The sequence below is a fragment of the Peromyscus californicus genome, unplaced genomic scaffold (genome assembly GCF_007827085.1).
Source record: "Peromyscus californicus insignis strain IS unplaced genomic scaffold, ASM782708v3 Scaffold_4__1_contigs__length_199733344, whole genome shotgun sequence".
NCBI lineage: Eukaryota > Metazoa > Chordata > Mammalia > Rodentia > Cricetidae > Peromyscus > Peromyscus californicus.
Window position 1 is genome coordinate 120,696,688 of NW_026294562.1, and position 27,901 is coordinate 120,724,588.

The following is a 27,901-nucleotide window of genomic DNA, read 5'->3' on the forward strand; positions in this document are numbered from 1 at the left end:
AACAAAACAAAAAGCCCTGGGAGGTGACTCAGTGGCAGAGCACTTGTCTAGTATGCCCAACACCCTAGGACATAACTGCTATGATCATAATTATACCATAAATTCAATCATGAATATGCCAAAGGACTGGAAGGTGATACAAAACTGATAACTGCACTTGCTAAGAGGATGGGATTATAAATGTGTTTTGGGGTTGGAGAGATGGCTCAGCGGTTAGGATCACTGGTTGCTCTTTCAGAGGTCCTGAGTTCAGTTCTCAGCAACCACGTGGTGGCTCACAACCATCTATAATGAGATCTGATGCCCTCTTATGGTATAAAGGTGTACATGCAGATAGAGCACTCATAAAAATAAATAAATGTTTTACATTTTCTCTATTAGTGGACCATCATTTTCCAATTAAAAAAAGCATTTTAAACAGGGACCTGGAAAAAAAAAGTCATGTATTTGAGAGTCATGGCCCAAGGCATCCTGTGCGCCTTCCTAAGCTGCTGTGCGTATTGATGAGGTGGGTGGCTGTCTAGACCTCCTGGAGAAGACAAAGGACATCTTCTAGAATCTAGAGGGTCCACTCTTGTTTAGGTCAGCACGAGAGCTCCATGGCTATGTCACTAGTTACTAGTTAGGTTAGATCTGTTCATTCACGCACACATCCATTCACTCACCCGCACACCTTTTAAAGTACCACTGGAGGCAAAAAACTGTTTGAAGCTTTTAAAAAACTATACTGACCCAGTGTCTAAGTTTTGAACAACCTCTGTAACATTATGTAAGTGAAATAAAAAAGCAAGCTTCAGAACATGGTGTACAGAATGCTACTGTTTGTATTAAAAATAGATATATAAATATACATATTTATAAACTCATAAATGCATAGAATTGCTCTGGAAAGATACACAAGATAAAGATAACAATGAGGAACTCTGGTGAGGGCACTGGAGGCGCACCTCCATCAGGAAGTTAACTTTTTATTGTATATTCATTTGTATTGTTGAATGTTTTGTTTGATGTCAAATGTATATGTATCTATTTTTTCCAAACAAAAAAATTAAAAAAAAATTACCTGGTGCTGAATGTACAATGTTGAACAGGACAGAAGTTCCTCAGTCTGGGGCAAGGCAAAATGTGGAATTCTGGGGGGGTGGGGGCAGGGGCCACAACACAATCATTAAATTTTTAAAACCCAGACTGTTTACATACGAGGCAAATTCTTTACAACAATTAGTCCATGGTAATTCGGCGTATCATTTTACAAAGACAAAGCAGTTAAAGTGTAAGTACTAGTCACTTGTCAAGCCTCAGTGTATTCATTCGATGGTGGTTTCTAGAGTAGAGAATCTTATCTAACTTGATGAGGAGAGCACCCACTTCAGCAGTGAAATGCCTGTTACAGCAAGCGTCCTCAGAAGACAGACAATAGTGCATTGAAAATGGTCATGCGCAATCGGGAGATGCTGGCTCCAGGGAACGTGTGCTCCCCGGAGAGTTAGGTAACCTCTTCTACGGTGCTCCAGGAACGATGGGTCTTCAGACAGCAAAGTAAACCCCAGTGAGAATGAACGATGCAGGGACACCGCATGTGAAATGCAGGTCCCTCCTTGGGGTGACAAGGCACTGGTGGACTCCGTGAAGGATCTGACACTGTGGGGCACCCTGCCTTTTTAGAAAGTAGGGTGAGCTTTGGACGGCTCCATGCCACCGACAGGCTGGCAGCAGCCAGAGCAGCCCTGTCACTAAGGGAGCACAGTGGTTGACAAGCCTGACTCAGCACCATCATCACAGGTGGCCCAACATATCTGTCATTCGACCTCTCTAAGGCTGTTGTCCTCTCTGTAAAACAGAAGGATAACCAGGGTCCTTGTGAGGATTGAATGAACATCTCTGTTAAGAGTTAACAAGATGCTGGCCATGAGCGGGACTGGAAATGCTATCTTCATCTTCACTGAATAATGAATAGGCATGCAGGCTAGCTCTTAACCGATACCCCGCATCCAAATGTGAGCAGCAGATGAGATATGCTCGCCTCCAGGTCCAGAGTGCAGAATCCCCATGCTACTCTGGAAACGAGAAAGTGCTTGCACACTCACGGCCTCATGAGAGCTTGGAAGGAGCTGGATGGGGATTCCTAGCTCCACTCTGACAGGGTGGAGCCTGTGAGGAGGGAGGGCTGTTAGGAGCTGGTCACGGGCAGGAAGAACTCAGGCCATGGCTCAGGCTTCCCAAAGCAATTTCTATTCTCCCACTCCAAGAGCTGGGGTTGGCATGCGGACAGGTGCTCCACCCTTAGTCTCTCCCCCTGGGTTCCAGCTCCCGTGGTTCCTGAGTAGGAAGAAATGCAGACCTACAGCTCAGAGCCCTCTATTCACCTCCTTAAGAACCTGTTCTCACGAATGATCTGGGGTTCGGACACTCCATGAAATGGGGATTAGCATAAGGTGAAAGATTGATAGGATCTGAAGAGAAACCAGATTTATGTAATGGAATTGGGAAAGGGACGATGGCTGGTTTCCCCTCACTGCCAGCTGGAGAAGCAGGGAGGTAGAGGCCTCCCAGGAAGAATGCACATTCAAATGGTAGAGACAGGGAGCCTCTGGATCGCAGGCAAGCACTAACTCTCCCCACCATTAGCCATTCACTACAAATCTGGCATTAGATAGAGCAAGAAAAAAAATGTCTTCAATTGTGAAAAGGCCATGCATATTTATCCAACTTGATTCTTCATAGCTATTCATAGCTCCTTTGAAAGATCCAGTCCAAGAACTCAGCCAGCGGCCCTTCTCTAGGTTGCACAGGAAGGATCCTGCTGGTCTAGCTGCAGGCCATCTGAGTCAGAGAACACTTCCCACAACCTGTCCCTTGTGCTTGGGCAGGCCCCACCTCTCATCTAACCCTACCCTACCATTTGTCTGGGTTTGCTGTGGCAATGGCAACTGTCTCCAAGTGCTGTACGGAAGTCACAGGATTCCTCCTTTCCACCCCTCCCCATGAATCTCTTGGATTGAAAGCCCTTTCACGGAAAGATGCCCAGAGAATATCAACAGGCCTTAAGGCCAATGCTACTAGGCCACAGTCCTTGGAGGTGGCTCTTAACCAGTACTGACACCCTCCCTCTGCTCCTTTAGAAGTCTCAGAGAACCAAGATATACAGGACTCCTGGTTTCCCAAGCACAAGCTCCAGAGCTTAGAGCTCCATGGGCAGCAGAAACACTGTCTTCCTTCAGATGGGGCAGTCAGGGAACTCTGGGAAGAGCCTCAGGTGGAGCAGGGAAGTGCTAGCTCACATGAAGATGAATACCAAGAGCCTACCTGCATGGTAAGAAGATTTTTTTTTATTGAAATATAGTCTGAGCAACAAGAACGTACCCGAGAGGAGGAGGGCTGGCCTGTCCGAGGCGGCAGCCTCTCTAATGGCACAGGGTTAAGAATACAAATATCCCACTGTCTGTGGACCCCACGCCCCACCTGTCAGGGACTGCAGGACAGCAGCAGGAGGACCCACCCACAACCCCCAAAGAGGGCCTGGCTCTCGGCACCTGCCTGCCTTGGCCATACTTCGCGCTTCCCTCAGTTCCAAACAGGAGGGTACTGCCGTTGCTCCCACCCACAGAGACATGATCAGCCAGTGTGACAGGTGAGGTCCTCAGGATGTTTCTGGGGAAAAGAATCAGAGAAGACAGGAAGGAAAGGGTGATCAAGGAACCTCACCAAGCCAGGCTGGGCAGAGCTCCAGAGGAACGGCCAGCCCCCTTCATTCTCCTCCTCCTTGGGCTCTGAAGGCAGGAAGGAGAGCTGGTGCCTACAGGAAAATAGAGCTCTGAGGAGTCCCCACTGATCACAGCAGGTAGGGAGCCCAGAGCTGCACTGAGGAGCCACAGGCTGAGTGGACAGCACTGGGGTTGGACTAGCCTGGGGCTGGAAAGACACGGATGAGAATTGGGGTACCAAGAAGCAGCATAAAGCCATAAATAACAGGAGCAAACTCAGAGCTGTGAGGGATTCTGGATGACACACATTTTCTGGGGCTGGGGACACCCAGACTCTCCAGCTCAGGACAGACACTGCTCCAGAACACAGCGGCCACACACACTGGGGCAGAGCTTTCTAGTTCACAGTCTGCACAGCGGTGGAGGGTGCCAGGCCTGACTGATGGCTACAAAGCCTCTGGTCACACCTGAGGAGATAGTACAGGGCTGTTCTGGTCCTGAGAGGCCTGTGGTTGATTTGGGGGGCCTTGGGTACTGTCTTCCTCCAGGGACAGGCCTAGTGACCTCCTTGGCTTTAGGTCAGCCACCGAAGGCTCACTGGCACATTCTTCCAGTCCATTCTCTCTAGTTTCCATGGCCACCTCCTCTCCAGAGCATGCCTCTGGGTCCGCGGCTTCCACCTTCACTTCCACAGTCTCCTCCCCCTCCTCCTCTTCCTCCTCCTGGTCTCTCACTTTGTGGACTATGAAGAGGTGGCGGTTGAGGGAACTGGCAGACGTGTAGCACAACCCACAGAGGAGACACTGGGCTGTGGAGCTGTCCACCTGGTGCTGAGGTATGTGGTTCTGGAACTCCGGCTCTGAGTCCGTGGCAAAGCTGCACTTCGCACACTGAAACAGGGGCTTGTGCCTTTTGGTAGAGGCAGCAGTCACGCCATTGCTAGCGCCTGGAGCATCTGCCATTCTGCTGACTGGTCTTTTCAGATGGTTCACCTGAGAGAAAAGACATGAGCAGAGATGAGGCCAAGCCCTCAGACGTACTTCCTGCTCATCGGGGAGAGCACACGTGTACCATGGAACTCATTCGGAGGCCAGAAGACAACTTGTGGGAGTAGTTTTTTCATATTCACAGCATACAGAAGGACATCCCACATCAGTGGGTTCTAGAGATAGCTCAAGATTTTTGGTTTTTTAATTTTAATTAGACTTATTCATTTTCTTTCCCATGTGAGTGTCTTGCCTGCATGTATGTATGTGCACCACGTGCCTGAGAAGGCCAGAAAAAGGGATTCAGGCTCCCCAGAACTGCAATGTTGGGTAATTGTGAACCACCACATGGGTGCTTGGAATTGAACTTGGGTCCACTGTCCGAGTAACAAAAAGTATTCTCAGCTGCGGCACCACCTCTCCAACCCAAGTTCTTCATTTTTAGTGTTATGTATAGATGTGGCCTAACAGGAAGGTACAGGGTCCTGCTACCCCACTCCTCAGGCCTGCTCTTCAAACAACGTATTACTGGCTATGCTTAGTATTTGTCAACTGGACACAAGCCAGGTCATCTGGGAAGAGGAACCTCAGTTAGAAATGCCTCCTTCAAATTGGCCTACGGTAGTGCATTTTCTTGATTAATGATTGACGTGGACGGTCCCAGCCCACGGTGGTGGTGTCACCCTGTTCAGGTGGTTCTGGAGTGTTTAAGAAAGCAGGCTTAGCAAGCCATAGAGTAAGCATGTTCCTCTATGGTCTCTGCTTCTGTTCCTGCCTCCAGGATAGACAATAAACTATAGGCTGCAATAAAGTCCTTCCTCTCCAAATTGTTTTTGGTCATGGTCTTCATCATAGCAGCAGAGAGCAAACTAAGAACCCTGGGTTTTACAGCTCCTCTAAGAAACAGCGCACGAATGTTTTTTTTAAAAAAAGCTGTAAAACGATCGCGTGCTATGCTCACTTCTCTAACTCTGCACTTTGGTACCTAATACATCTCCTGGAGCTTGTCTCCATGTGAGCAAACACACAAGCTTCATCTTCCTAGTGGCAGCACACTAACCCCTTGTGGGCTGACGGTTTCCTCCAGCAGATACCCAAGTTCCACCCCGTCACTGCGGCAGACATCACCGGCACACCGCTGTACGCCTACGGCCCAACACTCTCTACCCAAAGGTCCTAGAAGCAGAGCTGCTGTGTCCAAGGGCATGTGCATGTTCTCATGTGCTGGTGTTGACCAAAAAGGAAGAAATGGCGACTCGATCTTCTTTGTGTGCTAGCATCACTCCCTGAACAGACAGTTTCAAGACAGCCCATGAGCTCCGGGTAGCTCTCCAACTTACCGAGTCCTCTTCAGAGCCCCTGGCTCTGTGCATGATGTGGGAAGATCTGCAGTGGAGGCCCATCAGGCTCTCTAGAAGCTCTCCAGAAATGGGAAAGGAGCATGCAACAGGGTGAGGGAAGACAGCAAGGGCTGGCGGAGGGTTCTGGACCCGACTCTTCCCATAGCTAGAGCAACAGGGAAGGAAGGCCTCCCCTGACAAGGCGGCCCCTCCTGCCCGTCTCACAGCACTCGCAGGAAGCACAAGCAAGGCTGGCAGGCTTTCCCATGGGTCTTTGTTGCTGTCTCCTACTTATGTTCAGTGCCCTAATGGGACACACGGAAACAGTGACTACATTCAGGTGTCACTCTGCTTGCTCCAGGACAACTACTAATAGGCCCCTGAAGTCCCTCTGATGCCTTTCCAGTCCCAGGCCTCACGAGGAGCCAGTTCAAGGCAGTGATCCCACACTTACCTGAGGGGAATGTCCACCTGGATGTCTGGCTTTGGACGTCTGGCTCAAATCAGGGTTTCTGATACCATGCATAAGGCTGATGTGGCTCTCCAGGAGGGAGGGCTGAGGAAAGCTGGGGCTATCCTCAGTGCAGTACCTGCAAGAGCACAGTTGAGGAGGTGGGTGAAACCCCAGGTTCCCCCTGTGCTCCTCACAAATATACGAAAGAAAGCTATGTGAGCAGGTAGACCTGTTAATCAAACCAGTGAGATGGCTAAGGGAGCAGACACCAGCACTCAGAAGGCTGATATACTTGAAACTAAGCCTTCATCCCAATGCCATCCAGAGGGCCTAGTGATAGGCCAGGGGTCAGTAAGAAAGGCCAGAACACATCCGTCACATCATCATCTCTACTCTCAAATATTAGGCCCCACTGAGAAAATTCAAGGCTAAAGAGTGAGAAAGGAAAGGGTCAAGAGCTGCCAGGCCCTGGAAGCTGGTTCCTGACTGTTACGGGATGTTTTGGTCACAGGGACACTGCGAGACTAATAAAGCTAACCTTGAATCAGGGGGCGGAGTCAACGACTAGTTGACGGGAATTAGCCATAGAGATTTTGGAGGACCCAGGATATGATAGATAGGCACAGGAAGGGATAAGGAAGGACTTAAAAAGATTTGCGGGCCTTTTTGATCTGGGAATTGTGGAGACAGGGTCCGCTGGTTGTCCCTCTGCTGCTTTCTTTTTTACCCCAATATCTGATTCCTGAGTTTTTATTAATAATAGAACAATTTAGATAACCGCTCCACCTGACTTGCCAGATTCCTAATTTAGCTGGTGTTTTCCTGCTGGCACCCCATCTCACAGACAGAAGAGCCCCAGTGGTGCCCCAGGCAGAGCCTTCTGAATTTCAGGACTTCCTCTCCCCTTCCAGACTCACCCACAAGTGTAGACCTTCTTGACTGTGTCATGGTTGTTGCGTATGTGTTTGCGCAGGCTGCTGGGGGTATGGAAGGACTGTTCACACTGCCGGCAGGGGTACCGCTTCAGTGTCTGCAGGAAGAGGAAACAGGTCCCAAAGCATCAGAATCCGAAGTTCTGGGTCCTCTTTCTAAGTTGTAGTGATATGGCCAGAAAGGAGGATAGCCCCAAGACCTTAAGATCTATAGTACACACCCTGCCCAAAGTACCAGGAACCTGCAGAGGTTAGCCACATAGGAGGATCCTTGCCTCACAGTGCCGCCGCACTGTGACACGTGGCTGCACTCACCCGACCGTGGCTCTTTTTCATGTGGGACACATAGCTCTCTCGATCAGGAACCCATTCCTGGCACTCCTGGCAGGTCCAGCCAGTGCTCCTCATCCGGGGCCTGGCTTCAGCCCTGCGGTGGGCTTCCGGCCGGCCCCAACGACCAGCCGTCAGGGAGGTGCCTCTAGCAGCTACACTTGTGGCTGGGGGCTCAGTGGGAGCCCGAGAAGCAGGGCGACTAGAGGATGTGTCCGCTGAAGACTGGAGGCTGGACAGTTCATCCACATTCCGGGGAACCCCGTGGGTACTCTGGGGATGGAAAGATGCACAGAGTCACACCCTTGGCCCAAGGCACATCACTTCTTCTGAAGCTTCTCTCCCAGGGCACCTCACCTTGACGTGTTGCATTAATTCTGGCTTCTGCAGAAACAGGAGTGGGCACTCAGGGCACTTGAAGACACCCGCCTGTGTCTTGCTGACATTCTGGTAAAAATGCTGTTGAATGTGCCTCTTCTTATTGAAGACCATTTCACAGGAGCACTTATAAATTAGCCTGACAAAACAAGCCCCGGAGGTGTGAGGTAACCAGGGCTCTTCTGGCAGGATCAAACAGCCCCTCTCCCCTGTCTCTGCTCTCTCTGAACCAGGGTGAAGTTTGGGGACACACTAGCCTGAGCCAGTGTGCATCTTTTCCTGCCTTGGGATGTCCTCAGGAGACTCCACATAATCTCTCCATACAGCCTTAGTCCCCTAGCCCATCCTTATGCCTCCCATACAGCATCCAGACCACCCTCTCTGCTCCACAGGACCTGCTGGTCCTGCAGCTGCACTCACTGGGAGGGTCTGTGGGGCTGGGTGGGGTGCTGGGCGGTGCTGTGGTCCATTGTACTACTGGCAGTCTTGAAGGCCATGGGGCAGAATGCACACTTGTGGAAAACCTGGCAGTGTCGCTCCTGGATGTGGCTTTTCAGCAAGGCCAAAGTCAGGTGGATGACACCACAGTGGATGCACCTGGACAGCAAAGGTGGAGTAGGGTTAGACCCAGGGTAATTCGTGAAGAGGATGGAAGGCAAGAAAAAGGCCACCTCAGGGCCCTTCTCCCTCATTCCAGCCCAGAGGCTGCAGCCTCTGCACATACATCCTAATACAGTACTTGCTGCTATCTGCACAAATGCACACAACTCCTTGTGCTCAAGGTCATGTTGGGCAGAGAAGGAAGGACAATCCTAAGTCCTCTCCAAACTGGCCATCCTGAAAACTGGAGCCTTCCTGAGAGAAGCTGACAGGAGTGGAGAAGGAGGAGAACAGTTCAGTACTGACTCAAGTTCAGTTCCAGGCCAGCAAGATGGTTAGGCATGCACAGGTTCTTACTGCCAGACTTGATGGCCCGAGTTCAATCCTCAGAATCCAAGAGGCAGAAAACTACCAACTCCCATAAGTTGTCCACAGGCCTACACACACACACACACACACACACACAAAGTAAAATCAACTTCCAGCATACACAAGTACTTCCAATTCATAACCACATTTTAAAAATGAAAAACAATTTTATAATTATATGCTGTAAAACATGAAGTTTTAAAATAAGTGTATAATATTTAACTTTGTCCATTATCAGCAATAAGAAAACAATAAATAGTATAATTGTGCTTTCTTATGACATCCTTGGCCACATTCCAAATCATCTGAAAAAGGATAGATTAAGTTTCAAAAACATCTAAGATTAAGTTTTAAAAACATCTGTGGGAAGGAGGGCAGAAAAAATATGAGCCAGCCAGAGCTGGCTCGGCAGCCTGAAGCACTGGTCGCTCTTCCAGAGGACTGGGTTTGATTCCTAGCACCACATGGTGGCTCACAATCATCTGTGACTCTAGTTCCAGGGGATCTGACACCCTCTCCTGGTCTCTGTGCATACCAGGTATGCATATGGTTCATAGACATACATGCAGGCAAACACTCATAATAAATAAAGTTAATTTAAAAATAGTAAAACTAAATTTAAAAAGAGAATCTAAGAGACAAAAGATAGGAAAAGGGGCCGTGGAATGCCATCTTCTGAACAAGACACAGCCACTGCCATCAGGCATTGGTAGCTGGGTCTGCATAAGAATGGGCTCCTCAGGCCAGCAATGGTGGTGCACACCTTTTATCCCAGCACAAGAGAGGCAGAGGCAAGAGGATCTCTGAGTTTGAGGCCAGCCTGGTCTACAGAGCGAGTTCTAGGTCAGCTATTGAGAAATTCAGGGAGGGGGTTTGGTGATTCCACCACGATCAACGGACAGCTCCAATTCAATGCTCACAAAGATGACCCTGGTTAAACTAAATAGGTCATAGAATGAAACTAAGTCATGTGACTCTGGAAAAGAGACTGGTAGGGATGGAGTTTTAGAGGCTGATAGAAAAAAGGGGGAATTAATCAAAATACATTATATACACATATGAAATTGTCAAAAGAATAAAATTAATCAAAACTTTAACTTCCTAAAACATATAAATTATACATATATTTTACAGAAAATTCATACAAATTATATAACACACACACACACAAAGTACAAGCTTTTTAGCATTGTCCTAAAACAGAAAAACAGAAAGAATACAAAATACAAACTAATATTGCAAAACTCTGTAGTAGCATTCAGTAAAATGGAAGTTATCCTTTTAGAAATTAGTGAATAGCATTAGCACCAGGAGAATGGGGAGAAATATCTGCAATTCATACATCCAACAAGGGACTGAGTAACAAATGTCGGCAAAGACAAAAGGATAAAAACTTCATACCCTGCTGGTAGGAATTTAAAATGGTACAGCAGCTGTGGAATACAGTCTGCCAGTACCTCAAAAAGCTAACCACAGAATTTGGATTTGGTATTCCTAGTTACTGCTATGCGTTCACTCCAAAGAAAGAAGCAAGAGGTGTGAGGCTCACTCCTGCAATCCTGGCACACAGGAAGCCAAGGCAGGCAGATTGCCATGAATCTGAAGCCAGTTTGGGTGACATTGTGAGCTACAGTCCAATTTGAGCTACATAGGGAAACCCTGTTTCAAAATTAACAGAAACTGCTGGCACAGTGGTGCATGTCTTTAATCCCAATACTTGGGAGGCAGAGGCAGGCAGATCTCTGTGAGTTCTAGGCCGGCCTGGTCTACAGAGTAAGTTCCAGGACAGCCAGAGCTACATAGAGAGACCCTGCCTTGAAAACAAACAAACAAATCAATAAATAACAAGGGGGGTTTGAGAAATGGCTCAGCGGTCAAGAGCACTTGCTGCTTTTCCAGAGATCTCAAGTCCAATCAGTTCCTAGCACTCACATCAGTACCCAAGGCAGCTCCCAACCACTGTAACTCTAGCCCCAAGGGATTTGATGTTCTCTTCTGGAATCTGCACATATCTGGCATACATAGACACATATACAGAAACATAAGTAAAAATAAATCTTTTTGTAAAAAGATAATAGTTGAGGAACTTAAGTACCTCCCCCATACACACATACTTTTTTCCCCTCAAGACAGGGTTTCTCTGTGTACCCTGGCTGTCCTGTAACTCACTGTGTAGACCAGGCTGGCCTCGAACTCACAGAGACCCACCTGCCTCTGCCTCCCAGGGCTGGGATTAAAGGTGTGTGCCACTACCACCCTGTAGTGGGTAGCCATTTCAGCTTTGATCTGGAAGTTCCAACCCCCATTGAGGCTTCAGTAACTGTCACACCTACAAGGCGGAGCCAAGAGAGGACCCTGAAGACCCAAGATCTGGATGCGCTGCCTCTCTTGGTTCCTGGACCCTGGACACTGAAGGTAGACTGAGCAGAGTTCTCCAGAGAACACCGCCGGACTGCACTACACCTTTCCCAGACCCTGCAACCTACCTATCCCTTCACTTGTAAGTTGCCCCACAAAATAAACCTCCCTTTTAACTATGTGGACTGGCCTTAATAATTTCACCAATACCACCCGGCCTTAAATAACCCTTTATTGGCATGTGTCTTCTGAGTTCGACCCTAGTCCCTTGAACATTTTAATGTCACTCTTCTCAGAACAATGTTTTATATGGCATTCATTATAAAAAGGCTTGATAACTTAATTGCTTTTAACACATTCTATCTTTTTTTATTATTTTTTAAAGATTTGTCTGTTTATTATGTATGCCTGCACACCAGAAGAGGGCACCAGATCTCATTACAGATAGTTGTAAGTCACCATGTGGTTGTTGGGAATTGAACTCCGGACTTCCGGAAGAGCAGCCAGTACTCTAAACCGCTGAGCCATCTCTCCAGCCCTATCTTTTTATTCTTAAAGAAGTAAAATAAATATTTAATTAAAATGAAAAGTTTACCAGGTATGATGGTGCCTGCCTGGATCTTAGTGCTAAGAACCTAGAGGCAGGAAGAATGTGCAGTTTGAAGCAGTGACCAATCTGTGCAACTGGGAATTTCTAGAACTAAAGAGTCAAAAGACAGAGACGGAGAAGCATCTCTGTGGCAGAGCACTTGCCTAGCACTTGAAGCCCTGGGTCCAATCCCTAGAATTTAGGAGAGAAAGATTAGAATATAAGTCTCTTGGTGCTAGGTATGGTTGCACACGCCTTTAGTCCCAGCACTTAGGAGTCAGAGGCAGATGGAGGCAGATCTCTGTGAATTCAAGGTCAGCTTGGTCTACATAGTTCCAGCCAGGGCCATACAATGAGACCTTGTCTCAAAACCACAACAACAAAACAAGAGGAAAGAAAAAGACACACCCTCTAAATATTTTGGTGTTGAATGAATTGCTATTAGATTAGATTTGGTCTTGGAATTAGCTGTATAAACTTAAGTCAGTTTAAAAGGTATTGGGAGCTTTTATTTTGTTTTGCTTTAGAAAAAGGATTTTATAAGCCAGGTGTTGGTAGAACACGCCTTTAATCTCAGCTCTTGGGAGGCAGAGGCAGGCGGATCTCTGTGAGTTCGAGGCCAGCCTGGTCTACAGAGTGAGTTTCACGATGAAAAACCTAGATAGATAGATAGATAGATAGATAGATAGATAGATAGATAGATAGATAGACAGACAGATAGATAGACAGATAGGTAGATAGATATAGATGATAGATAGATAGATAGATAGATAGATAGATAGATAGATAGATAGATAGACAGACAGACAGATAGGTAGGTAGATAGATAGAGATAGAATGATAGATAGATAGATAGATAGATAGATAGATAGATAGATAGATAGATACATAGATAGATGGATAGAGGGATAGAGATAGATAGATAAATAGATAGATAGATAGATAGATAGATAGATAGATAGATAGATAGAGATAGGTAAAGGGATTTTATTTTTAATTCTGGGTATGGGTCTGTGTTTGGGTTTATGCATGTGAGTTCAAAGTCTATAGAGGCCAAAAGAGGGAGTCAGATCTCCTGGAGTTCAAGTTATAGGTGGTTGTAAGCTGTTCAGTATGGATGCTGGGAACTAAGCCCAGATCCTCTGCAAGAGCAGCATATGCTCTTACTTGCTCAGCCATCTCTCACAGAGGGCCAAGATTCAGTCCCCAGTACCCACATAGTAGGAGCAAACTGATACCTGCAAGTTGTTCACTGATCTCCACAAGCACACTGGCATGTACTCTCACAAACAAATAAAGAATGAATATTATTTTTTATCTAAAATTCTAATGAGCCAGACCACACACTTGATGCAAACCTTTCTGCAGCTCTTCACTATCCTGGCTAAAGTCCACAAGTTTGACAATGAACATAAATAAGATGCTGCCTGGCTTGGCCCTGCCACCTCCCCAGCTCATTTCTTACCATTCCCTCAGGTCATATTCACAAATCTTTCCACACAACCACTCATTACCCTGGTAATCCCTTTTGTGTTTGCTAGTCTCCCTTTCTACCTTGTCATAAACCCTCTCCCTCACCCTTTTGCTTGAAAACCTCCTAATGTTCCTGTGGTGTTTGAATGAGAATGGCTCATGTTTGAATGCTTGGTCTCCAGTTAGTAGAACTGTTTGGGAAGGATTAGGAGGTGTGACCTTGTTGGAGTGGATGTGGCCTTGTTAGATATATGTCACTAGGGGTGGGCTTGAGGTTTTAAAAGCCCATGCCAGGTCCAGTCTCTTTTTTGGCTGGCAATTTGCAGATCAGATGTGAGCTCTCACTACTGCCTGCCTGCCACCACACTCCTACCGTGATGGCTCACCCCTGAAACTGTAAGCCAGCGTCCATCAAATGCGTCTTCTGTAGGTTACCTTGTCCTACTGTTTCTTTATCACAGCAGTACAACAGTAACCTGGACACTCCCCTTTCAGAGACTCTCCTGATTGTTCCACTCTGAGTTATAATTGTGTGTGTGTGTGTGTGTGTGTGTGTGTGTGAGAGAGAGAGAGAGAGAGAGAGAGAGAGAGAGAGAGAGAGAGAGAGAGAGTGAGAGAGTGAGAGAGAGAGAGAGAGAGAGAGAATTTTGAAACAGTCTCATAATGTAGCCCAGGCTAACCTTGAATCCCCCTTTTAAGACCCTTTTAAGGTCTTTTTTTTTTTTTTTTGCTTATGTGTATGGATGTGCATCTATGTGTATGCCTCATGTATGCATGCCCACAGAAGCCAAAAGATGGCACTGAATCCCTGTAGCTGAAGTTATACGCAGTTGTGATGTGAATACAGGGAACAGAATTCAGCATTAAGTGCTCTTAACCACTGAGCCATCTCTGAGATTTTGAGATTATAAGCATGTGCCTCCAATGCTCCAGTAAATATATACACTTTTAAAAACCAAACCGACAATCTGAGCATGACAGTGCCACTTGTAGCCCCAGCATTTGGGAGGCTAAGGCAAGGTGGCTGTGAATCTGAAGCTAGCCTGAGTAACATACAGAGGTCTAGGCCAACATGGACTACATACAGAGACCTTGTCTCCAAAAAAGGAGAAAATGCCACGTGTGGTTGCACATGTACATAGTATACATGTACGTGTGTGTGTGTGTGTGTGTGTGTGTGTGTGTGTGTGTGTGTGTGTATGCATGTAAGTATATGTATGTGCACACATACTCAGGAAGCAAAGGAAAGAGGGATACAATTGTAGGTCAGCCAGACCTACAGAATAAGAAAGGCAAAAGGAGCCGGGCGGTGGTGGCGCACGCCTTTAATCCCAGCACTCGGGAGGCAGAGCCAGGCGGATCTCTGTGAGTTCGAGGCCAGCCTGGGCTACCAAGTGAGTCCCAGGAAAGGCGCAAAGCTACACAGAGAAACCCTGTCTCGAAAAACCAAAAAAAAAAAAAAAAAAAAAAAGAAAGGCAAAAGGAAATAAAGAAAAAAAACAAAAACAAAGAGGGAGTTGGACAAATTGACAAAGAACTAAACATACTCTTTCCCTTCAAGGCTATTTTTTCTAATATTTAATTTGATTTTTGTGTTTTGAGGGTTTTTTTAACTTATTTTTTATATATGTAGGTGGTATGCGTATACATACTCACCTGTGTGGGCAGACACATATATACAGTTGTGTGTGGTGACCTGAGGTTGATATTGGTATCTTCCTCTACCATTCTTCACTTTATTTATTGAGGCAGGGTCTTTCCCTGAATCCAGAATATGCCAATTCCGCTACTCTAGTTAGGATGCTTGCCCTGGGGACCCACTGCCTCTACCTCCCAAATTCCAGAATTACAAGAATGTGCCACCCCACCTGGTTTAATATTTAACTTTTAAAAAACTCATTTTCTCTCCTCCTTCCTTTCCTCTATAAAACAAAATGTCTATCCACCCACCAGCCAACATTGCTTGTTTGTTTTTAGAAGCAGAGTCTCAGATAGCACAGGCTAGCCTTGACTCCTGATCTTCCTGTCTCCACCTCATAAGTACTGGGATAACAGGCATGTGCTATCATGCCCAGTCTTTTTATATTGTGTTAGGGATCAAATCCAGGCCTTCCTATTTGGCATTGTGATGTGTGTGATGTGTGCTGTGTGCATTGGTATGAAGGTGTTCATGTAGCACTGTGTGGGCATGAAAAGGCATGACTGGGGAGGTTGGAGAACACTCAGGTGTCAGTCCCTGTCTCCTACCTTGAGACAGGGTCTCTGTTGTTCACTCTTGTGTATACCACGCTATCTCGTTGCAAGTTTCCAGACTTTCTCCCATCTCTACCCATTTCACCATAAAAGCATTGGAACTGCAAACACATGCTACTATGCCCTGTTTTACAGAGGTTCTAGGAATTTGAACTCAGGTTGTCACACTCGGGTGGCAAATGCTTTATCCAGTAAGCCATCTTCTCATTCTCCTATTGGGCTCTTAAAAAAAACAACAACAATAACTGTATTTACTTATTTTAATTTACTCTGTGTGTGTGTGTGTGTGTGAGTGATGGCATGGGTGTAGAGGTCAGAGGGCAACCCACAGGAGGTGTTTCTCTCCTTCTATCATGTTGGTAAAGTGTATCAAACTCGGGTCATTGGACTCATCAGTAACACTGAACTATCTCACCAGCACCGCCCCTCCAACACATACACACACACACTGGGTTCTTAAAACCAAACTTCGGCCTGGAAAAAGGATTTGCCGCGGGCAATGCCAGGGCAGTGAGCTGGGGAGCACCCACCTGTAGCCCACTTTTCGGGCATAGTGCAGGCAATTCTCTTTCACATGAGTCTGGAAGTAGGCAGAGCGACAGAGGACACCACACTCCGGGCAGCAGTAGGGGGACTTGTGAGCGTGAATCCGCTGGTGTGCACAGAAACTGCACTGGTTTGGCAGCAGCATCTGGCACACCGGGCACGTCTAGGAAAAAACAGAAAGCAAATGTCACGGGTGGGGTGGAGTGGGAGACGTGCTGTCACGGACACGGGTGGGGTGGAGTGGGAAGTGGACTGTCACGGACACGGGTGGGGTGGAGTGGGAAGCGGGCTGTCACAGACACGGGTGGAGTGGAGTGGGAAACGGGCTGTCACCCACACGGGTGGGGTGGAGTGGGAAGTGGACTGTCACCCACACGGGTGGGGTGGAGTGGGAAACGCGCTGTCACCCACGGACAATCACCCACGTACACCAGCCAGGCAGTTAATGCCCAGACCCCAGAACTTGGGAGGCTGAGGTGGAAGGATTACTACAAATTCCAGCACAGCCGAGGTTACATGCTGAGTGATACCGGTCCAACAGAACCCAAATCAAAACAATAACAAGGAAAGAAAGAAAACAGACCAGTGTAACATGGGCTTTGTGTGTGGCCAGGGATACAGCTCAGAGGGAGAAAGCTGGCCTTGCATGCCTGAGGTCCTACACTATCAATACAAACAAACAAACAAGGCAAACATGTCGGCACACATCTGTGACCTTAGCACTTGGCTGGAGAGTCATAAGTTCGAGGCCAGCCTGGGTTACTTAGGGTCACCCAGATGTTTGTTAAAAAGCTAGAAATGGTGGGACATATCTATTCCTAGCGCTTGGGAGGTAGAAACGGGAAGATCAGGAATTCAGGGCCAGCCTTGGCTATAGAGTGAATTAGGGGCTAGCCTGAGAGAGCTACATGAGACATTGCTTCAAAATAGATAGATAAATAACAAAAATAAAAAGCCTACTGTGAGACTTTTTAATGTAATTAGGAAAGCTTGACTGTAGGTTTGTGCTGAGTAATATTAAAGAATGTTATTAATTTTACTAGGTGTGACAACAGCATAGTTAAACAAAAACTTAAGAATAAGAAGATACACTCTACCAGGCATGGTGATGCACGCCTTTAATCCCAGCACTCAGGAGGCAGAGGCAGGTGGATCTCTAAGTTCAAGTCCAGCCTGGTCTATTTTAGAGTTCCAGGACAGCCAGAGCTATGCAGAGAGGCTCTGTCTCAAAAACACAAGGAGGATGAGAAGAAAATAACAACGATGATACAGGCCCTCTCTGCTGACATTCGGTCCTAATTAAAAGGCTGGAACACAAGGGAAAGGATGAAAAGCGCTCCACCCATCCCCCAGCCCTTAGTCAATACAGAGGGAGGTGGCCTTGCTTCAAGTGCAGACTTCCAGGAGGAGGACAGAGATCCAAGCATGCTGTTCCTGCTTTGGTAAGGAGCTGCAGCCCACCTCATCTGAATAGCCTTTGCCCTGGCTATGTGGCCCGATACTGGTACTGTCATGGGAACCCAAGCCCAGGGGCCATCAAGGTGAACTCCTGATCTCAAATCTTCCTACGTAGAAGCCACATTTAGCAACAGGAAATACTATGAAGGAATCAAGCTAGGCTAGCTAAGAGAAGCCCAACAGCCTTCCAGAGCAGTCTCTTCAAACATGTTTGGATTGTGCTTTTATGTAGCTCCCACCACAACAGAGAGACCCAGGGAAAATGCAGTATGAGACTGGTGCCAGCCCTGACTCTATGCTCTGATTTCTACCTACACAAGACTTTAGAATTTGGGTAAAAAAGCAATGTGGAAAACATCACAGACTTAGGCACCAGACCTTCACGGCCAAAGACCTTCAAGAACCAAACTCAGAAATAAGAATCCTGGTCCAACTTAAATACGCTAGGACAAACAAGAACACAAAAGCCCCTTGAGAGGATGCTGACCACACTCCATCTGACTTATCACAAGAAAAATGGAACAGAGAAGGTGAAGATGAGAGGCTATACATGACTGTGGTGGTTTGAGCAAGAATAGCCCTCATGGGCTCACAGATTTGAATGCTTGATCATCAGGGAGTGGCACTACTTGAGAGGGACTGGGAGGTGTGGCCTTGTTGGAGTAGGTGTTGCCTTACTGAAGGAAGTGTGTCACTGGGGGTGGGCGTTGGGATTTACAAAAGCCCAAGCCAGGCCCAGTGGCTCTCTCTCTTCCTGCTACCTGCTGATCTGGATATAGAATTCTCAGCTACTTCTCCAACACCATGTCTGCCTGGGTGCCACCATGCTCCTACCATGATGACAATGAACTAAACCTCTGAAACTATAAGCAAGCCTCAGTTAAATGCTTTCTTTTATAAGGGTTGCCAATGGGTGATGGTGGCGCACGCCTTTAATCCCAGCACTCGGGAGGCAGAGCCAGGTGGATCTCTGTGAGTTCGAGGCCAGCCTGGACTACAGAGCGAGATCGAGGACAGGCACCAAAACTACACAGAGAAACCCTGTCTCGGAAAAAAAAAAGTTGCTGTTGGCGTAGTCATGGTGTCTCTTTACAGCAACAGAACACTGACTGAGACGGTGACCTATGGTACTCCCTGGCCATTTCAGACACCAAGTCTTCTGCAGAAGCTCAACTCCTGCCACTACCCAGCACATGGCCAACCACACCTTACCATCTCTGCATAGCTCTGACCTCTGTTCCCCATTGCCAGAACCCCTTCAGACACCCTCTCCAGACCTTACAGGCCCACTTTAACTGACACAACCACGTAACACTGCGCCTCTGCCTGCTATCACTATGAATTAGACCCTCTGATGTCAGTTATCCAACTAGGTTCTTAACCGTGTTTTAATCTCAATAGTCTGTCAGACAGAGCTGAGGCTTGGGTGCAGACTACCGCCTACTACTATCACCTGGCCTTAAAAAAAAAAGGTTTATTTATTTCATTTTTATAAGTATGAGTATTCTGCCTGCGTGTACATATATGTGTGTGTACAATGTGCATTCATGGTGCCTCCAGAGGTCAGAGGAGTGTATCAAATTCCCAGAAATTGAAGTTATGGGTGTTTGTGGGCCAACATGTAGGTGCCAAGTAAAAACCTGGGTCCTCTACAAGAGCAAAAAATTATGAAATAAAAAGCAAACTAATACACCCCGGCTAACGGAAGCATAGTAAAGAGGTTTATCATAAAAGGGGTCCTAAGGATGGAAGAGCTGGCTCCATCGTAAGAGTACCTGCTGTACAAGCCTAGGGCCTGAGTTAAACAGTACCCATGTAAACATGCTGTGTATACGGCCTGAGTTAGACAATACCCATGTAAACACGCTGTGTATACGGCCTGAGTTAGACAGTACCCATGTAAACATGCTGTGTATATGGCCTGAGTTAGACAGTACCCATGTAAACATGCTGTGTATACAGGCCTGAGTTAGACAGTACCCATGTAAACACGCTGTGTATACAGGTCTGAGATAGACAGTACCCATGTAAACATGCTGTGTATGGCTGTGCATGAATGCGACCCCAGTATTGAGGGGTAGAAACAGGCAGATCCTAGAAGCTTGCTGGCCAGCTAACCTAAGCAAAATGGTGAGCTTCCAATTAAAAAAGACCCTGTCTCAAGGAAATAAGAAAAACCTTATGTTCTTTGTAGTCTACATGCACGCACATGTTTGCACATGTACATATAGACAGACATACAGACAGACACACGGACACATAAAGACACACACACACAGATACACATATACAGTTCAATCTGGAGGCCTTTCTTTTTTTAAAGATAAAGTCTTACTACATAGTCCTCCTGCCTCCAGCCCAACATGTTGGGATTATAACTATGTACAAACACAACTGAAGGCTGTCTTCTTGATAGAATCTGCTATCAATACCAAGGGCACTAAAGGGTACAGCACCAAGTGCCTTTCAAAACAAACCACATACCTCACCAACTCTAAGCAGGAATCAGAACAAGCAGAAAAGCTGAACTCCTTTCTAGAGCTGGGAGAACATGGCTGAAAGATGGAGACTCTGCATGAGGCCTCCGTGCCTACCCACTTGCCTTCTTTCACCTCAGCCTTGCCTCTGTCCTGTCTCCAAAGAGGCTCTGCTCAACAGCTGTCTACTGGGGATGGAATGACTTAAAGACATAGTTCTTAGAAAATAGACTAAGGGATACGGCAGTAATTCACCTATCCCCAACCCCAGGTTGTTTGGACACACGCCAAAACCATGCTGCCATGGTTTCTGCTAGAGGCCAGAAAGAGACCACCCACACCAAGCCCTCAGAGGCCTGAATTTGGACCAAACAACTACCAGTCTGAGTGGGAGTGGAACATGGGACATATCCATAAAGACACTGTTTTGTTTTTATTTGTTGAGACAGAGTCTTGCTACAACCCAGACTGGCCTCAAACTGATCTTCCTGCCTTAGCCTTAGTGCTGGAATTATAAACATACATCACCACCCCTAGCTAAACTTGCTAGGTTTTCAGGCTTTCCTCACAGATTGGATAGGGTATCTTTCCAAATAAAAACCAAGCACTATATAATCAGGTGAGACACTAACTATGAAGCCAGATGGCCTCCTCTAAGACTCACACTAATGGGCTTTCTCCAGTTTCCATGATGAACCTGTATGGGCCTGAGGCCCAATACCCGACACAGTGACGGTCTACTTACCAGTCCCTCCGTTTCCTCTGTTGTCCTCTGGAAATGTGCAGCTAGGACCATATAGTCTCGCATCTGCTTGTGACACTCAGGACATTTGGTTCCATACCGGATGAGCCTCACTGGGTCTGGGTAAAGTGGCAAGGCGGGCATTGCAGGGCTGGCATTGCCTGAAGTGGGGTTGGGTTTAGGGGAGGAAGAAGCGGCTGGGGTTGCTGGTGCCGTGGAGTTCACAGGAGCTGTGACAAACATCTGGTCCGCAGAGATGGGCTTCACAAGCAGCTGAGAACACTGCATGACAAGTCCTTTGCTCTTGTGGTCACGGGCGTGCCGAAGCAGGCTGCACTTGTTGTAGAAGAGCAGTGTCTTGGAGCAGAGTGTGCACAGCACCTCAATGTGCACACTCCGCCGGCTGTAGTGCTGGCTCAGGCTCTTCTCTAAGGCAAACGCGTCTCCACACTCCAGGCAGCAGTACCCACTGGCCGGCACATGGATTCTGCTGTCTACAGGTGGGCTGAGATTTGGCGCATAGAGGGGCACAGGGTTAGAGCTGTGGAGGACCTTGTTGAAGACCTCCACGATTAGAGGGGCGGCCTTTTTCACCTGGTGGACCAGGGGAACTGTCATTTGTGTGACCTGAGGCTGGCTCCGTCTCTGTGCTGAGGACTTGGCAGTCACAGACGCGGCAACACTGTGGGGGACCAGGTTCAAGTTGGCCAAGTGCACAGCTTTGGGCAACAGACTGGCAGGGGCCAGGGTTGATGCCTGAAGTGCTGTGCTCTGTTGCTTCTTACTCGTCTGTGAGTTCAGGGCAGCTCCTTTTGGGACCCGGGGCCCAGAGATGCGGCAGGGAGATGACGTGTCACTGGCCTTTATCATGCTCTCGTCCCCTTTTCTGTCACCCTGGGGGCTCCCTGAATTTATGCCTGCCTCAGAAAAGTGCTCTTCCACAGGCAGGGCTGTGCCCTCATCCCCTGGCACCTCACTTGGGGCTTCAGCAATGGTGCTCTCTACAGGTGACTCAACAGGGGACTTACTTGGATCATCGGGGTCTGGCAAGATCCTTGTAACAGTCCGTTTGATCTCCCCTGATGATGTCTTAATTGTTTTGATTCTGACTTTGGGAATTGCTGGTGGGGAGCTGGCAGCCACAGAAGGGGACCCTTTGCTGCTACTGTCACTGCAGATGCTCCGAGGGCTGTCTGATGGCTTGATACTTTTTCTAGTGGCCTCCAGAGGGCTCCGGGGACTCTTTGGTGACTTGGGCATTTTGGGGCTACCTTTAGAACCCTCTTTAGTGGGCCCTGAGGAATCCTTTGTGTGACCAGGCTGATCCTCCTTGGTGACACTGGCCACCCTTTTGGCCTGTAGGGCCACCAAGGCTGCAACACAAGAGGACAGTTTGGAGTGGGCTGGCTTCAGACGCTGCCTAGGGGGCACAGAGGAGCAAGCACTAAGCTCTGGAGCAAGCTTTTTGGGCTCTCCAACACTGTTGCTAGAGTGACTATTGAATTCCAAAGATTCCCCAAAGAACCGACTGGAATCCAGATCTTTGTGAGGCTCTGACACCTTCTGCCCACCCCGCTCCTGCTCCTGGGGGCTCTCTAAAGGCAAAGGCTCTGGTTTGGGTTCTTTCTTACAGAAGTGATCAAACATGTGTAGCTCTGGGACTGGGAACTTACCCAGAGCTTCCAAGACTGGGCCCCCCACAGCCCCACACCCAGGAGGAGGTGGGAAATAACTATCAGAGTGCTTGGACTTTATCCCAAACCCGTTATCTTTGACAGGATCCTCAGGTTCTGGGCTAGAGATTGGGCTGAACTGGTTGAAAGTGGGTAATGGCTCCGACTTGGAAGGCTCTAGCTTGCCGGTAAAACTCCTAATACTGTCTCCATTTATGAAAGTAGAATCAAACTTCCCACAATGGTGGGAGTCTGGAGGCAGGTCTGAACCCCGAAATCCGTTGTGTAGGAGACTGGGAGCAATGTGGTCTTTGTCCGCTTCAAATGACTCCTGGCGGCTGGTGTTCTTGACAATGACACTCACGGCCGGTACATCTGGGGCAGACCCTGAGTGAGACAAGGACACGCTCTCATCCATACACATGCCTGAGGACTTCAGAGGACTCTCATTCTCCTCACTGGGGGTCTGGATGGCCTCCTTGGCATCAAGACTTGTGGGATCTGGGATGTCAAAGGCAGCCAGAAGGTCATCAAAATCTGGAGTTTTCATGTCCCCCATGGCTGGATGCTGACAAGAGCTATAAGAGAAACAAAGAAGGGAATCAATGACCACCAGGGCTTCTCTGAACTGTCCCACATCATCTGCACTGAATATTCATCACACTAATACATACATGCAACTGGCCTGCCCCTGCAGAACCCCACCTTTTATAGTAGGAAGTCACATACCTCAGTTTCAGCCTAAGAGGTTTCTAGCCTGCTGAAAGGTAGGGGAGGCTAAAAAGAGAAGCTTATATGTAGTAACAAGCTTACCTGGGAAGTCTTAACCCCCACTACGTGGACATTTCTGGCTGGCCCCAGGACCACGTGACCAGAAGAGAGGGCAGATACCCTCCTATCCAATTGACCCCATCACCTCTACCCTCACTACTTCTATTTCATTGGTATGTTCACCCCTGGGTGGCTCCCACAGTTCACACACATGAATATCAGGAACAAATGGTACCTAGAGTCCTCTGCACCCACTGCCCAGAGTCTGAGGATCTTTGCAGCATGTGTGTGTACTCATATTCATATATACTGGCCCCCTCCTCTCTCCAAGCTTTCGTCTCCTTCTTCTGATTTTTGAGACAGAGTTCCTCTATATTATCCCTGGCTGTCCTGGAACTCAATATGTAGACCAGGCTTTCCTCTAACTCTCAGAGATCCACCTGCCTCTGCCTCCTAAATGCTGGAATCAAAGGTGTTCGCCACTATGCCCAGGTGCTCCTGCTTCTATTAAAATCTCTTTCTAACATTTTTAATGCTCACACGTACATGTGTGCACACTGTGTGAGCCCAATGCCTGTGTAGGTAAGATGGGGGACACAGCACCCCACTGTGGAAGGTTAGGGGTTACTATGCTAAGGTGCTGGGATCAGCTGGGATCCTCGGCAAGAACAAGTGCTCTTAACTGCTGAGCCATCTCTCCAGCCCTCTTAATAAAGAAAGACAATGAAATAAAAATAGAAAATATCATGCAAGCAAAGAGATATCGATGTCTGTAGTCTTAGAGTTAATTTTAAGGCTGGGGGGTGGATCCCTCCATCTGGGTGCTAGCATATCCACAGAAGGACTTTGTCAGTCTAATTCCAGCACCAAATAAAGTGTGTGGTGGGGTGTGAACCAGGTGGGTGGAGAACACCTTTAATCCCAGAGGGTCATAAATTCAAGGTCAATCCTTTCTTACATGGAAGACTCAGGGCCTAGACTAAACACCTAAGAATGGGGAATGATTAAATATTTGACTATTATATAGTCAACAAAAACATGATCAATAATCTACACAACAACAAAGAAAATTACTTGTTAGCTTAAAAAAGACTAATACCAAAGTATTATCACATTATGATAACAATATACAATATAACAATTTATATTGGAGCTATGATTGAAAAGAAAAAGAAAACGGTTTAGGGTGATGAGATTACTAGCAAGTTATGCAGATGCAGGATGAAAGTGTTTCTCTTACCACTCCTTGATATCAACAGGCTGGCAAGTTTGGTTTCTCACAGCACAACCACCAACCCCCCAAACCCTCAACAAAGCATAGCTCCCTGCCTAGGAGTTCTCCTAGAAATGAGAAAAGCATGCTTCTTCCCATTGGGAAGATAGCCAGTTATGGTGGATAATGACAAGGTAAAATACCAATTATTTAAACACGGGTCGGCAGACTGTTTCACTGGAATGAGATTAAGGTTTTAAACAGAACAGATACTTGTCTCATGGACTAGGTGTTGGAGTCCATAAACAACAGGCAGACACCAGCATCCTGATACCAAGTGAACAGATGTGCAGGGCAGCTGAACAATGAGGAAATGCCTTCAGGGCTCTTTTCCAGAAGCTCCCTCCCTGTTTCCTCTTGCCTTCCAATGCCTAAGGGGAAGAAAGCTGAAGAAAAGTAGACCAGATTGGCCCTGAAAGGGGGAGCAGTGGTTGATAGTGAATGATGTGCTGGAGCTCAGTGTCCTCCACCAGAAAGGACAGGGGCTTGATGAAGAGTTCTTAGACCAGAATGTGTAATGTTCTCCATTCAGAACATTCAGGGTTTGCTCAGAATGGCCAGACAGGAAATATCTCTGCTAAAACGTCAGAGCTAGTCAGAGTGGTGCTGCTCTTGGGAAGGCTGAGGTTAAAGTACTGAGAGAAGGGTAGCCTGGGCTACATCTCAAAAAGTAATGAAACAAGCCGGGCGATGGTGGCGCATGCCTTTAATCCCAGCACTTGGGAGGCAGAGGCAGGCGGATCTCTGTGAGTTCGAGGCCAGCCTGGTCTACAGCGCGAGATCCAGGAAAGGCGCAAAGCTACACAGAGAAACCCTGTCTCAAAAAAAAAAAAAAAGTAATGAAACAAAGACAGATATGGTGGCATATACCTGCAATCCCAGCACTCTGGGAGGTAGAGGCAGGATGATCAGGAGTTCAAGGCCAACAACAATTATTTCTGGGGTCAGCCTGAAAGCTATATGAGAACTTGCTTTAAATTTTTTTCTTTTTTTTTCCTTTCTTTCTTTTTATATTTTTTTAAGATTTATTTATCAGAAGAGGGCACAAGATCTCATTACAGATGGCTGTAAGCCACCATGTGGTTGCTGGGAATTGAACTCAGGACCTCTGGAAGAGCAGCCAGTGCTCTTTACCACTGAGCCATCTCTCCAGCTCCTAAATTTTTTTTCTTAGCTGGGAGGTGTTGGCACATACATGCCTTTAAACTCAGCACTCAGAGACAGAGGCAGACAGATCTCTGTAAGTTCAAGGCCAGCCTGGTCTACAGAGCAAGTTCCAGGACAGCCAGGGATATTCAGAGGAACCCTGTCTGGGAAAAAAAAAAATTGTTGTTCTTTAAATAAAAAAGTAATACTCCCAAGTGTTACAGAGTTGTGGTAAAAATTTTATAAATAATAATTTATATAATAAATAAATGATAAATTATAAATTGTTAAAGCAATTTAACAATGCATAAGTAAAGCCAATAGAGCCTGGAGAGATGGCTCAATAATTAAGAGCACTTACTGCTCTTGCAGATGACTTAGGGTCGGTTCCTAGCACCCACATAGTGACCCACAACCATCAGTAACTCTACTTCTAGGGAATCATATGCTTCCTGGCTTCCTGTACACTGCAATCACATAATGTACATACATTCATTCAGGCACATACATATACACATAAAATTAAATAAAATTTTTGAAAGAAAAGCCCAATAATCTCTACAGAAAAAGAGATATAAATGGCAAAGATAATTATTACAGAATTTTTGAGAGAGGGTCGCTGTAGTTCGGGCTGGCCTTGAACTCATGGTAATTCTCGTCTTAACTCCCAAGAGTGGTTACAGATGTTATCACCATAGCAGGGTAGAAGTCTAAGGGCAATGAATGCTAGTGAGAAAAGAACAATGGAATAACTCATAAACTGAAAGGTATTATACAGATGAGTGACTTTGGCATACCTTGGTATGGGCAATGTGTTGAAGGAAGCAAGCTAAGCTGGGAAGCTCTAGCATCCTTGCCTGGAGAGATCACAAACACCAGCCTACGCCACCGGCTCAGGAAGAACAGCTTGTGGCAGAGGACTGCCCTAAGTATCTGGACAGGCCAGATCCAGACCTAGTGTGTTCACTGAACGGCTCAGGACGCACTGGCAATGGAGAACGATGAGGACCACTGGCTTTCAGTGAGCCAGACTGAGAACCAATTTTTCCCAAGGAAGAAACAATGGGAGAATAAAATAAACTGGAACTGGGCAAGGTTGAGGGAGAACTGGCTCCAGACCAGTCCAGACTATGCCATGGACCCTATTTCAAATAACAAAAGCGAACAACGGGAAAGCTGGCAGAGTGAGGGTAAGTTTTCACTTCAGGGAAGATCTATGGAAGAAAAAAGTGAGTATAAACTCCCGCTGTTTTTATAGGCTCTACTAGTTTGTCTGGGAAACTCTACCAAATACTTTAGTAAGGAATAAGGAACATCTTAATTTTGAATAGGGTCTCACGAAGTCTAACTGACCAATTAGAATTCTGTGAAGGGTAAAAATAATATATAATTTTATATGCCTATGGCAAAATTAGTAGGCAGAATTTCTTGACTTTAAATATCAAAATCCAGGGCTGGAAAGATGGCTCAGAGGTTAAGAGCACTGGCTGCTCTTCCAGAGATAGGTCTTGAGTTCAACTCCCAGCAACTACATGGTGGCTCACAACCATCTATAATGAGATCTGGTGCCCTCTTCTGGAGTGCAGGAACACATACAGGCATTTATTTATAATTAATAAATAAATCTTTTTCTTTTTTTTTTTTTTTTTTTTGGTTTTTCGAGACAGGGTTTCTCTGTGTAGCTTTGCGCCTTTCCTGGAACTCACTTGGTAGCCCAGGCTGGCCTCGAACTCACAGAGATCTGCCTGGTTCTGCCTCCCGAGTGCTGGGATTAAAGGCGTGCGCCACCACCGCCCGGCAAATAAATCTTTTTCAAAAAATTAACTATCACAACATAAAAAAAAAAAAGAATTTAAATATCACAATCATGTCAAAAACCAAATCCACTAAGCTGGGCAGTGGTGGGCACAACTTTAATTCTAGCACTCAGGAGGCAAAGGTAGAGGGATCTCTGAGTTCAAGGCCAGCCTGGTCAACAGAGTGAGCTCCAGGACAGCCAGGGCTACACAGAGAAACCCTGTCTCAGAAAAAAAAAAAAAAAAAAGCAAC

The 27,901-nt window shown here is 46.9% G+C and overlaps 1 protein-coding gene across 5 annotated transcripts in view; it reads right to left on the reverse strand.

Moving 5' to 3' along the window:
- Positions 1–806: 806 nt before the first annotated feature.
- The window catches only part of Znf592 (zinc finger protein 592), a 55,212-nt gene continuing 28,117 nt past the window's right edge, over positions 807–27,901 (reverse strand). For all 5 annotated transcript variants that reach the window (XM_052714227.1, XM_052714225.1, XM_052714228.1 and 2 more), the window contains 8 exons: positions 20,993–23,240; positions 16,297–16,475; positions 8,545–8,721; positions 8,104–8,263; positions 7,732–8,019; positions 7,402–7,514; positions 6,485–6,620; positions 807–4,696 (listed from right to left, as the gene is read on the reverse strand). In XM_052714227.1, coding sequence (XP_052570187.1) covers positions 4,166–4,696; positions 6,485–6,620; positions 7,402–7,514; positions 7,732–8,019; positions 8,104–8,263; positions 8,545–8,721; positions 16,297–16,475; positions 20,993–23,221 — 3,813 coding nt within the window. In that variant the 5' untranslated portion in view covers positions 23,222–23,240 and the 3' untranslated portion in view covers positions 807–4,165. The remainder of the gene's footprint in view (positions 4,697–6,484; positions 6,621–7,401; positions 7,515–7,731; positions 8,020–8,103; positions 8,264–8,544; positions 8,722–16,296; positions 16,476–20,992; positions 23,241–27,901) is intronic.